This window comes from Herpailurus yagouaroundi, unplaced genomic scaffold (assembly GCF_014898765.1).
Source record: "Herpailurus yagouaroundi ecotype Mexico unplaced genomic scaffold, PumYag 180, whole genome shotgun sequence".
Lineage (NCBI taxonomy): Eukaryota > Metazoa > Chordata > Mammalia > Carnivora > Felidae > Herpailurus > Herpailurus yagouaroundi.
The window spans coordinates 27,338,761-27,352,612 of NW_024412411.1; the positions used below are offsets into that span (position 1 = coordinate 27,338,761).

The window sequence follows — 13,852 nt, forward strand, 5'->3', positions numbered from 1 at the left end:
GTGTTAACTTTAGTAACCATGATGTACAAACACCCCTAGTAGTTATTTATCATATAACTAGAAGTTTGTACCGTTGACCACCTTCCTCTAATTTCTCCTTCCCCCATCCTCCACCTGTGGTAACCATAAGTCTGATCTCTTTTTCTATGAGTTTTTTTGCTATTTGTTCTCTTTTTTCTTAGATTCCATATATGAGGCTATACAGTATTTGTCTTTCTCCGACTTATTTCACTTAGCATTAATGCCTTCCATCAATGTTGTAAGATTTCCTCATTTTTATGGTCAAATGGTACTTCATTGTGTATATATATCACATTTCCTTCTTCTATTCATCTATTGATGGACACTAAGATTGTTTCTACGTCTTGGCTATCGTAAATAATACTGCTATGAACGTGAGGGTGCAGATATCTTTCCTTTTTGAATTAGTGTTTTTGTTTCTGTTGTATATATTCCCAGAAGTGAAATTTCTGCCTCATGAGATAGTTGTATTTTCATTTTTTGAAAGGTGCTTACTATTTTTCATAGTAGCTATATTAATTTACAGTCCCACCAACAGTGAATAAAGGTTCCCTTTTCTTCACATCCATGCCAGAATTTGATCTTTTTCAGGATGGTCATTCTAAAAGGTGTAAGATGATATCTTATTGTAGTTTTAATTTTCATTTCCCAAATGACAAGTGAATGCTGAGCATCTTTTCATGTAGCTGTTTGTCTCTCATATATCTTCTTTGGAAAAATGTCTACTCAGATCTTTTGCCCATTTTTTTTTTCTTTTTGGCTATTGAGTTGTGTGAGTTCTTTATGTATTTGGATATTAACCACTTATCAGATATATGGTTTGCAAATCTTTTTCCCCATGTTGTAGGTTGTCTTTTCACTTTGTTGATGGTTTCTTTTGATGTGCAGAGCTTTTTAGTTTGATGTAGTCTCATTTATTTGTTTTTTATTTTGTTGTTTGTAGTTTAGGTGTGATATTCAAAAAACCTTTACTAACATCCATTAAAACAATCTTTTCATAAATTTGCCCTCATACTGTATTTTTCTGTTTATTATTTTTTTCAGACAGTATAGTGTGTTGTTTAAAGTCATGTTCATTGAATGGGGTGCTGGGTCAGTTAAGCATCGGACTTTGGCTCAGGTCATGATCTCACAGTTAGTGAATTGGAGCTCAGAGACTGGCTCTGTCTCTGTCTGAGCCTGGAGCCTCCTTAGAATTCTTTGTCTCCTCCTCTCTCTGCCCCTCCCCCTCTCACACTCTGTCTCTCTCTCTCTCAAAAATAAACATTTAAAAAAGTCATAGTCTCTGTACCCATACTGTCTAGATATAAATCTCAAGTTTACTCAACAGCTGTTCAGTCTTAGAAAATTTACCTAACCTCATATTTCTCATCTTTAAAATAAGAATATTAGTTTTTTCTCAAAGAGTTATATGTGTTAAATATATCTCCAAAGCAACAATTCCTGGCATATATTAAACATCATGATTCAGCTTTTGTTATGTTCCTTTTTTTTATTTCAGAAATCTCTCTGCAATTATTCTTTTCTTCTATTTTATAATTACTATTTTATAGTATTTTTCTTAGTAAAGATTTATTTTTTTATTTTTTTTAATTTTTTTTCAACGTTTTTTATTTATTTTTGGGACAGAGAGAGACAGAGCATGAACGGGGGAGGGGCAGAGAGGGAGGGAGACACAGAATCGGAAACAGGCTCCAGGCTCCGAGCCATCAGCCCAGAGCCTGACGCGGGGCTCGAACTCCCGGACCGCGAGATCGTGACCTGGCTGAAGTCGGACGCTTAACCGACTGCGCCACCCAGGCGCCCCAGTAAAGATTTATTTTTGACAAACTCTGTTTTTTCCCAGCTTTATTAAGATAAAATTGACCTCTCAGTTTTTGAATAAGTGTCCCTGAAATAAATTTTCACAAGGTTTATAATTATATATTGACTTATTTTTACCAGCTCATTATTCCAATATTTTTGAATCCCATTATTGCTATTATTAAGTCACTGAGAGTCTGATTTTCCTACCTGAACAATTAATGCCTTTTTTTCTCTCTGGATGTTGTCTTTGATGGTCAGCATTTTCATTATGACTTTATCAGTTGTTTATTCTTCTTGCTTTTTTACTGTCTTTCTGAGAGTTAATATTGGTCAATTTCAGAAGTTTTGGTAAATTTTAACAACTATCTCTCTCTTCATATATTTCTTCATCCCAGTCTCTTTCTCTTTCTGAAAATATGATTATGTATATATAAGATATTCTTAGTATGTCCTCCATTTTTTTTACCTTCCTTTCACATTTTCCATCCATTTGCTTTTCTGGGGTGCATTCTAAACATTTTTAATTTTTTTTCTTCTTTTTCATAACACGATTCCTTATGTTTAAAACAAAACATATATATGTACAATTCGTGCCTGAAAAGTCAAATATCTAAAGTCTTTGCAGGTCTGATTCTGACTTTTATTATTTCTATTGACTATCACTCATAGTGATTTGTTTTCCTGTACATATTATGAATATTGACTATGAGATTTTCCTTTTTGTTATAGCCTCATGGTTTAAGAATAAAATTTTTCTTTTACTATTCTGTTGGTGGAGTGTCATTCTGGAGGGGTGTTTTTAGTTCATCCTATAATTTGGAAACCCTTTGTGCTCCTAGATATATGGAATTTCCTATTTAAACATCCACATTTGTGGGCTCTAGGCTTTAGTTTTTGGATCTCATACTCTCAGAGAAGCCATGAACACCAACATAAAGTTCACTGAAATTTGATAAATGACCCAACAGTGAAACTTAGCTTCATTTCTCTGCTTGCTGCTTTTATCTCATTTTGCTCTTCAGTAAGTTTTTCCTCCTGAATTAATTCATTAAGGCACTTAAAAGTATTTTATACTTTGTATTATTTTAAGAAGGAAGCTTTGTCATGGTGTCTAGTTTCCAAATTATCAGAAAGGGAAATCTTCTGTTACCTGGCCATAGGATGGTACTCAAGATCCCAGCAAAAGTCCTGTCAGAATTCACATGGGGGCTAGTGTCAGGTGCAATAAGTTAGGGTTCTGTCTTCACAATTTCCTTATACCAGTCACCAGGTGATAAGAATCATGGAATATTTCTGGCATGAGTTTCTTAGAGTTGTCTTTTTCTCTTTTCTGATTCCCATCTCCATTAAGTGCACCCTGTATTATTACATAGTCTTGAGCTGTATTTTCCTCTACTCTTCTGTTTTAAATAAAATTATAAAGTTGGCTTGAGGTCTCAGATGACTAGTGCTGCTGCTTCTTAAATTGTTACTGTATCCCTTTTCATGAGGCAGGTTCTATTGAAGTCAAAAATAAGTTTTTGGATTTAAAAGGATGAGAAAACTAGACCAGAACCATGTTTAACTACACACTATAGAAAATCATACCTCAAAATTTATGTAAACACTATGAACTCCATCCTCCATCTACAACCCATAATCCTTTGTCCAGGAAACAAAAGTGTAATTTACTTTCTTGTGACTCTCAATATCATAACTCACTCTGGTTGTGTTTGAGAGCAAGAAGTCTCTCTTCCTGGCATTGCTGCTTGGTCCTCAAGAGATAAATGATAGCAAACCTAACAAGACCAACACATATACTTTTATTTTTTATTCACTTTTTTCTGCTAGATCTTCTGTTGCATCTTATTATCTGTTGTTTTGTCCAGGTGCCACTTCAAGGACATCTAAAATATAATTCCCCATAAAATATTCTTAATGTTTTTTTCTTTTTTTTCAATGAGTTCTGTCCTGTCCTTGCTCAGCTTAAAAATATATATATTCCAAGTAAAAGTGCCACTAGCGGCAGAGTCATGGTTGATATGGAGAATCAGGTACACAGAAAAATGTATACTTGATTATTTTATTGTTTTACCAAAATGTACATCCAGGTCCCTCATATTGTAGCCCTGTCACATGCTAATTAGAGTAGAAAAACTTTTACTCTACTGTACTACTTTGCCAAGTAACACCCTTTATTGTGTCTATAAATAAAAATAATTCAGAATAAGTTAGATGCTGACAGTTAAGTAGGCTCATTTCTAGTTTACTCACTGCTGCTGTGTAAGTTGCATGCTTAACAATATTCAGTTGTATTTACACTGTTTATGGAGGTTGTACTTATTGATGTAATTAGGTAATTAAAATAAACATTATGCAGATTAATGACATACGAGTGCACCAGCAGTGGGAGCATTTGGTTCTATGACAACAAAACAAAAGATTTTTTAAAACCACAAAACCTAATAGTCTTGAACAAACAATAAAATAACTGACTTAGGAAATGTTATAAAAGTGGGTGTGTATGAGGCAACTGTATAAAAATAATAAAAATCTTCAAAGAGGCTGTCATCAAGACACTTCACACATCCTTACACCACTTCAAAAAATTAAAAATTGTATATGATGTATTACAGGCAGGACTTATGTATAAAAACTCACTATGTTGAGATAAAGAAAAGATTTTGTCCATCAGAATATTCATAATCAGAAGAAAACATCTCCTTTCTATATAATAAGATTGGCCAGAAAGATAAAGTCAAATCATATTAGTTAAATTATAATGTTTCAGGTATGCCTGTATGATTTTTTTAAATTATTGTTTTAAATGAACTTAGTACCAGTCCCAATTATGTCAGATAAGAGGGCTTCTTGAAATTTTTCTAGAGATTGCTATGAAGTTTTGTAAGAGATGATGTAGCTTAAATGTCAACATTATTCTTACCCCAGTTATGACTTTTACCAGCTGTGTGATGTTGGGCAAGTTTTCTTCATCAATAAAAGGTGTCAAGTTAATTTATAGAGGTTGTGTAGGTAGAGCACATAGGATAATGTCTAGCACATAGAATTTTATAAGTGGTAGTGGTTGCCATGATTAATTTCTTCTTATGTTACTTTGTGCCAAATAATGTATTTACCAGAGATTTCAGTTTATTCAATAATTACTGTTCAAAAATAGCAATTGTATAGCTACTAAAACCAAACCTGTTCTGTTCTATATGAGGAGTCTACAAAGATACACAAGACAAAACTACTGCTTTTATGGATATCACATCCCACTAGGAGAAAAAGATAATTAAAAATAAAATAAACAAATAGCATAACCTCAGGCACTGATAAATGCAAAGAATAAAAATAAGGCAGGGACAATGCATGGAAAACCAGTGACAGGACTAACAGGAAGAAGGTTGGGAAGGGACTTCTTATTTAAGGAGAAGAATTAAGAAAAGCCTGAAGAGCAGGGTCTTCAGGGTTTAAGGTTATCTGTTTGGGAAGAACTGATGATGGAGGGGTCCTGGCAAAGGAAACAATGAGTGCTAGGCATATCTGAGAAGCAGCAAGAAAATCAGTGTGGTGGGAATAGAGTCTAGAGTGCTGGAAGATGAAGTCAGAAAGTTAGGCAGGGACTAGACTATATATCATTTTGCAGACTATATAAGGAATTTAGATTTTAAGAATAAACCAGTGAAACAGGGAAATGATATAGCCTGATTTATGTTTTAAAATGTAATTATGTTTTAAAATAGATTGTAAGGGGTCAAACAGTAGGAAATAATTTCTAGAGAACTGGAAAGAGAGATCAACAGGCAATAATAGAAATCTTTCTTTATATACACTCACATATGAATATCAGTCATAAGGCAGTTTAATATATGCATTAAAAAAACTAATTTCTATTCCAATGCCAGCAATTATCCTTTAATCAATTTTATACAACACATGTTAGTATTTCTTTTTTTTTTTTTTTTACATTTTTTAAATGTTTTTATTTTACTTTTGAGAGAGAGACAGAGTGTGAGTGGGGGAAGGGCAGAGAGAAAGGGAGACACAGAATCTGAAGCAGGCTCCAGGCTCTGAGCTGCTAGCACAGAGCCCGACACGGGGCTTGAACTCACAAACTGGGAGAGCATGACCTGAGCAGAAGTCGGATGCTTAACGACTGAGCCACTCAGGCACCACCATGCAACATATGTTAGCATTTCTACTTAAAATTCAACTTAAGATGTGATGCCTTTAAGTAATTATCTACACGATCAACTGTGCAATGCATTTATTATTTATGATTTATAACTTAATACAAAGATCTAATTTTACTTCAATTGCAAATATATGCAATATTCAAGTAAAAATTTGCAAACTAATATGATTTCATTTCACATATTTTTCTTTAACTATCACAGGTGATAATAGTGACTAGTACTAATTGTTACTATCACTAACAGTGATAGTATTTTAAACATTGAAATAAGTTCTTTTAAAAAGTGAGGTTTTTAATGCGTTTTTAATTAATGTGATAATATTCTAAACATTGAAATAAGTTCTCTTAAAATGTGAGGTTTTTTTAAAAAATGTATCCAATTAGTAGTTTCCCAATTAGAATTTATTACTTTTCCAATATTTTGATGAACAACACTCTATTCTACAGCTGCCAGTCTCCATTAGGGCATTTCTAAAAATACATCCTGATGTTCTTTAGTAAAATTTATTAACTGATTATAACTTAATCTGGCTTGTAATAGGGACTTAATATACTGTAATCCATAAAATAATGTAGTTTTATATTATTTTATTAATCTGATACAAGCATTTTATTCAAGTCATGAAAATAATTGTGTTTTCAAGAAAGGCATATAAAAAATTTACAAAACTAAAAGACAACAGAATGGAGAAGATATTTGCAAATGACATATCTGATAAATGGTTAGTATCCAAAATATATAAAGAACGTATAGAACTCAACACACACAAAGCAAATAATCCAATTAAAAATGGGCTGAAAACATGAATGGATTTTCTCCAAAGAAGACACAGATGGCCAACAGACACATGAAAAGATGCTCAACGACACTCATCATCAAAGAAATACAAATCAAACTACAATGAGATGTAACCTTACACCTGTCAGAATGGCTAAAATCAACCACGCAAGAAACAGCAAGTCTTGGCAAGGACATGGGAAAAAGGAACCCTCTTGCACTGTTGGTGGGAATGCAAACTGGTGCAGCCACTGTGGAAGACAGTATGGAGGTTCCTTAAAAAGTTAAAAATAGAACTACCATATGATGCAGTAATCACAGTACTGGGTATTTACCCATAGAATACGAAATACTAATTGGTAAGGATGTATGCAACACCATGTTTATCACGGTATTACTACAATAGCCAAATTATGGAAGCAGCCCAAGTATCTATGAATAGAGACAGAAGTGATATTTATATACAATGTGGCATCATTCAGCCATACAAAAGATGAAATCTTGCCATTTTCTACAACATGGATTGAGCTAGAGAGTATAGTGCTAAGTGAAACAAGTCAGTCCAGAAAAAGCAGATACCATATGATTTCACTCATATGTGGAATTTAAGAAACAAATGAACAAAGGAAGAAAGAGTGAAAAGCCAATAAATAGACTATTAACTATAGAGAACAAACTGATGGGTACTAGAGAGGAAGTGAGGGTGGATAGGTGAAATAGGTGATAAGGATTAAAGAGTACACTTACCATGATGAGCACCGAGTAAGGTACACTACATTGCACACCTAAACTAATGTCACTGTATGTTAACTGTAGTGGAATTAAAAACAATAAAGAAAAGGAAAAAAAAAACATTTTCTTAGTATCTATGTTATTAAGACTGTTGGGATTTTTTCTTTGTTTACCATAAAAAAAAAGTTTATATATTTCAGAACCTAAAGATGATTTCTTTTACTTTTTATTTGAAAAAAAATAAAGAGGGGCGCCTGGGTGGCGCAGTCGGTTAAGCGTCCGACTTCAGCCAGGTCACGATCTCGCGGTCCGTGAGTTCGAGCCCCGCGTCAGGCTCTGGGCTGATGGCTCAGAGCCTGGAGCCTGTTTCCGATTCTGTGTCTCCCTCTCTCTCTGCCCCTCCCCCGTTCATGCTCTGTCTCTCTCTGTCCCAAAAAAAATAAATAAATGTTGAAAAAAAATAAAGAGAGAGAGAGAGAGAATAAAAAAAAAAAAGAGGGAAAGCAAAACAAATACTTTAGATGTCTTAAAAGAATTATTTTTAAAGATCTATGATTTTTTTGTGTTTTAGCCTCATTAAACAAGCATTGATGCTTGAAAATGAACACACACACACACACACACACAATTTTTATTTGAAGAAATCTTAACATGAAATGGTTTCTTTTAGTAATAAAATCCAGTGTACTATTTTTGAGAATTGAAAAAATGTACCTGGATAATATATATATATATTATTCCATAATGGCATGTTGAAAACGTGAGTACTCATCCTCAATTCCTAAATGTCGTCTTATCAGAAATTGCTTCGGTGAACCCCTACTAAAGTAGTCCCTTCTATCCCCTCATTGTCCCTTGATGTGTTAATTACATCATAGTATGGATCACTCTCTGATACTGATTTATTTATTCATGTGCTCATTGTTAGTCTCCCTGCATTATCCCATTCATTCATTTTTAAGATCAATGTGTTCTTGAAATTTTACTGAAGAACCATCTGTTGTATTGACAGCTTCTGCCAATTATATGAATAAATCCCTTTTTTGATAGCTCTATATTAATAATATACTTACAGTATCTTGCTTATTTGGCTCATAGCCTGTGATTGACATCCATGTATATGTGTGCATACGTGTAGGTGTGTGCCCTTGTGTGTCTTTGACATTCACAGCTTACAGCATTTAAGTGCTCCGAAAGCATTTGCATTTGTTGATGAAGAATGTTTAACATAATAGCACACTGTAAATATACAGGGGAAATACCAGTTTGAGAGACAGGGACTGAGCAGAAGCTCATTAAAACAAGTGAAATAAAACTACATTAATATCTCAGAAATAATCTGAGAAAGGCCCATTTCAACACAGATTGAAAATTAACTGATTCAAATGTGCAGTTCTCATAAATCATAATTGTAGTTCTAGCAACTTTAAGTCTCTCTAATGTTTGTGTGTCAAGTGCTTATTTTCTCCTTTTCCTTTCTGGCAAAAAACCAAAACAGTATAAAAATAATAAAAGTGTTTTAAAATGTAAAAAATTGTGATAAGGTCATTTGTGGTGCTTCAAATTGTCTTTGTTTCTGATGAAAAAAATGAAAAGTATTTTTTTAAGTAGATGACTATAATCAACTATTATTAGGTATTATTAACTTTCTTCTCCACTCATGATATCTAACCATGTAATTTAAATAGAGTATCAAAAATTAGATTTGAACATACAAATGAAATGAGACTAACATTAATCAGGTAAAGGATTCACTAACAGATTTCCCTGTTTGGACATGACTATATCAAATTATTACCTAACTAAAGAGGGGAAATACTTGTCTAATTTTTAAGATGTTTTCTAAAAGATAGAGATAACTTGAACCGTTAAGTCTCTAGGAAGGAACCAGTTTACAAGAAGAAATTGCTATTAAAAAATTATTATTACATTACAATTATTTTAATTTAATCACTTTGGGCTAAGAAGGACACCATTAACTGACACCTGAAAATTCAAAAGTTACTTGTCTATTATAGGAATTTCTAATGTACAATTGTCAAGTTCTTGCAGGAAGTTTCATGGTAGAATTTTATGGGTTTTTTTTTAATCTTTATCTTATCTTTCAGTACAAATAATAGAACCAAAGGATATTAATGTGCTACACTCGTCATCTTACCAAAATTCCATTAGACAAAAAATGTTAAATATTCACAAAAAAATTTCCTTTAGATTCTGACTAGTAAAAGACGCTGAGAGAAATATCTCTTCAAAGGAGGGAACTATAACACAGTGCAGATAATCACAGGAGTTATAAACAAAGGCAGTTGACATTAATAATTAAGTAAAAAATTTTCCTGTGGAGATTTAGATGAGCTACAGGCAGAATGTGTGAAATCACTTGGCTAACTGATCATTAGTTATGTTCTAGACTAGAGGAATATATATTAATATAACTGTTTTTTCTACCCAATTTTTCTATTCCAATAATTTGTCTAATTTACTAAATAAAGCTATTATACATTCCCTGTGAGGAAAAATCATCCCCATTAGAACCTGATGTTTTTATTATCTGTAGAGGAGTATTCAATATAAATAAATGTGTTAAGGAAAGTTTATCACTTCTCTGAATTTTTTGTATTGCGCATTATTAATTTTAATGGAGATTTTATTATTGTCAATACAAATATATATTAACCTGACCTTTGCAATAAAAGGTGTTTGTCATTTTACTCTCAGATTTTTGGGTTGGTTTGTGTTTGTCTACCTTTTTTTTTGTGTTAGTTTTTTAAAATTGTTATTTATTTCAACAGGGCATTCTTTAATGAAGAAACATCACAGCTGCTAAACACAGTAGGTGGGACACAGGATATCCTAGTAACCAAGGATGGCTTCCTCTTGGAAACTAATTCTGTTTCTGTCAGTAGCCGGGTATCTTTCAGGTAAGAATCCTGCTGTATGTATCAAATAATAAAAATATATTAAAGTCTTCATTACAAAATATCCTCAGGTATTCATTTAAATTTATATCAGAATTCATACTTTTCAACAAAAGAAAGAGAAAACAATTCTTAAACCTTTGTTAGCATTGCAAGAAGTCATGTACAATTCAATATAATAAGGTAGTTAGAAAAATACTATATAAATGTTAATAAAATTAGTATCCATCCCACCTCACTGACTTTCATTTGCAATCTAAAACATTATTAGCCTTTAGAAGATTTGTTTATATATATATATATATATATATATATATATATATATATAATTTATAACAAGTAATTGTAAAAATGTCTCCTTATAATGCTAAATTTCATCACATAAAGACAGAATCATCCTGGATTTATTACACACACACACACACACACACACACACACACACACACAGTCATTTAAAGCTATCTATAGCGCGCTGAATTTTTTTGGTTGCCTCAGTGTCTCTCACTTTGTTTTGATCAATCTTATTGTTCTATATCTTAGACCTAAAGTGATATCTTTTATTCTACAAAAGTAGTTTATATTCTTTGGATTAATAGTATCATACTGCTAAAAATTAATTATGTCACAGTTTTTGTTTTAAGTGTTTAGAAATTAAATTGTAGTGAGGATTTAAATGTTTATACACATAACATTTATAGCTTGATTCAATTGAACTTGGTGGCTATATTGTGCTATTAAGTATTATCAGTATAACTGATATATCAACAGTATATTAACTATGTATAATGGATGAGTCCTCTTTTAAAACCAAAGAGGTAGTCCTCAACTTAATTTATGCTAATAAAGTTTGAAATTCAAAAGAATGTTTTTATATACAAAGATAAGTTTATTATTTCAGTTATAAATGTCTGTTTTATGTTTAAATGTATCTGAATGCTTTGGGAAGATATATAAAAGCCTCTTCTTTGTTGGAGTACTAGTAATTAACGGCAAAAACAACAAAACAATAGTTTATTATTATTATGTGTTGAACACCACTGCTTACAGAAAAAAAAGTGATTTAAGAAGAGACAGAAAAGGTGGGATTAACCCTGTATAAAATGGTGGTAGAGACATCTGTGAAAACATGAAAAGGAGCATTAAGAGTTAAATGAAAACCCAGGCTCATCAATATTATCATTACTTTAAAAAGAAGTAAAGAGCATTCGAATATTTTATTCTATTTTAGGTACTTTCTGTGCAGTATTAGCATCTTCCCTGCTGATCCAGTTTATTTCTCTTTTATTGTCTCAATGTCATCTCTTCTGGAACTAACTAACTGAAGGGAATAGATATAGGCTTGCAAGATGAAAGAAAGAAAGCACAGTTAAGTTTGAATTTTAAATAAACAATAAATGTTTTAGTTCTACTATGTTCCATGAAGTATTTTATTTTATCCAAAATTAAATTTAACTGGAGTCTAGTGTTTTTATTTCTTAATTTGACAATGATGATTGGTGGAAGGAGAATGGTAGTTTGTAATATCACTCAAAAGTTTTTTTTTTTTTTTCTTCTACTGGCACAACATAATCCAAATAAACCATAACTTCAAATGAGGTATTCTACTCTGGTTGTGGAAACATGAAAATACTCAGTCTGACATGGAGTCCACAATTGCTAGATTTCCAGATCATAGGGTAATCAAGGTGTTGCTTTTTCCATAGAGTAGAATAAAACATTGAAAAATACGAGTAACAAGGATGTGTCTGGAGGTAAGTTACTATTCAGATATTACAGACAATGCCAAAAAAAGTTGAAAACAAAGGACATTATCATTTTTACATGAGATTCAATTTTTAATTATCTGCATTTAATGTAAAACATCTATGTGTATTACTTTTTTTTAATTTTTTTTAATGTTTATTTATTTTTGAGACAGAGAGAGACAGAGCATGAATGGGGGAGGGTCAGAAAGAGAGGGAGACACAGAATCTGAAGCAGGCTCCAGGCTCTGAGCTGTCAGCACAGAGCCTGATGCGGGGCTTGAACCCACGAACCGTGAGATCATGACCTGAGCCGAAGTCGGACGCCCAACCGACTGAGCCACCCAGGTGCCCCTGTGTATTACTTTTAAAACAGACTAAATTCTTCTATACTGCATATATCTGCTTAAAAAATGATTAGATACTTTAAGGATCAGTTATCAAGGATAATTACATTCAAAAACTTTCTCTCACCTTTACATTATTTTAACAAATTATTTTAACAAATTATTATTTTGCTTTTGTTACTGTGTAATACATTCAATATTTTATTCACTATTTTATTATTTGGTATTTTATTCTTTAGTTTTCTCTGGATATTGCTTTTATTTGTTTTTGAGTATCACATTAAATGACCTATTGGCATAGTAACTTGATTATTATTATAGAAAAGGAAGGTATAATTACTTTCTATTATCAGCTATGGGTGATAAACACATTTTATATTATTGCTGTATTTGAACCAGCAAACTGATGGAAGAAATAAGAGAAGTCCAAGACTGTATTCTCTCTTTGCTTTATTTATTAATTTTTTAATGGATAGATAATCTTGGGTGTGTTTCATTGAGAAATATAGAACTCTTATACGACCCTATATTTAAAAACTGACTATTGAAAGCAATGGAAGATTTATGACTTGTATAGGGTCTACAGTCATATTTAAAAAGGATTGATAATTAAAACAACAGTGAGATACCACCACACATATCAAAATGGTTAAGATCCAGGGAGACACAAGAAGTAAAAGCAATATCAATTGTTGGTGAGGATACAGGAAACAGTAAATGTATTCATTGCTGGTAGAAAAACAAAATGGTCCAACTACCTTGGAAGACAATGTAGCTGTGTTTACAAAGCTAAATAGTCTTACCATATAATCAAACAATTGGACTCCTAGGCATGTCCCTAACTGATTTTAAAATGTATGCTTGTACAAAATACCTGCACAAAAAGAGTTTACAGGAGTCTTATTAATAATAATAAAAAATGTGAAACAACTAAGATGCCCTTCAATAAGTGAATGGATAAACAAACTGTACATTTCATATAATGTAATACTATTCAGTGATAAAAATAAATGATCAAGCCTTGCAAACACATGGATGAATCTTATGTGTATATTGCTAACTGAAAGAAGCCAGTCTGAACAGGCTAGATTTTGCATGATATCATTTATAAGACCTTTTTAGTAAGGGAAAACTATAGAGATTGTACAGATTACTGATTGGCAGAAGTTGGGACAGAGAAATGACTAAATGAGTGAATGAAGCATAAGGTACTTTTTAGGGTGATGAAACTGCTCTATATGATATTGTAATGGTGGACAAATATCATTGTATATTTATCAAAACCAATAGAACTATATGGCAGAACATTAATGTATACAAAATTGAAAAC

The 13,852-nt window shown here is 32.2% G+C and overlaps 1 protein-coding gene across 3 annotated transcripts in view; it reads left to right on the forward strand.

Annotated features, from left to right (window-relative positions):
• Positions 1–13,852, forward strand: part of CNTN5 (contactin 5) — a 1,407,026-nt gene that overhangs the window by 562,895 nt on the left and 830,279 nt on the right. For all 3 annotated transcript variants that reach the window (XM_040489700.1, XM_040489698.1, XM_040489699.1), the window contains one exon: positions 10,307–10,435. In XM_040489700.1, the coding sequence (XP_040345634.1) occupies positions 10,381–10,435 (55 nt within the window). In that variant the 5' untranslated portion in view covers positions 10,307–10,380. The remainder of the gene's footprint in view (positions 1–10,306; positions 10,436–13,852) is intronic.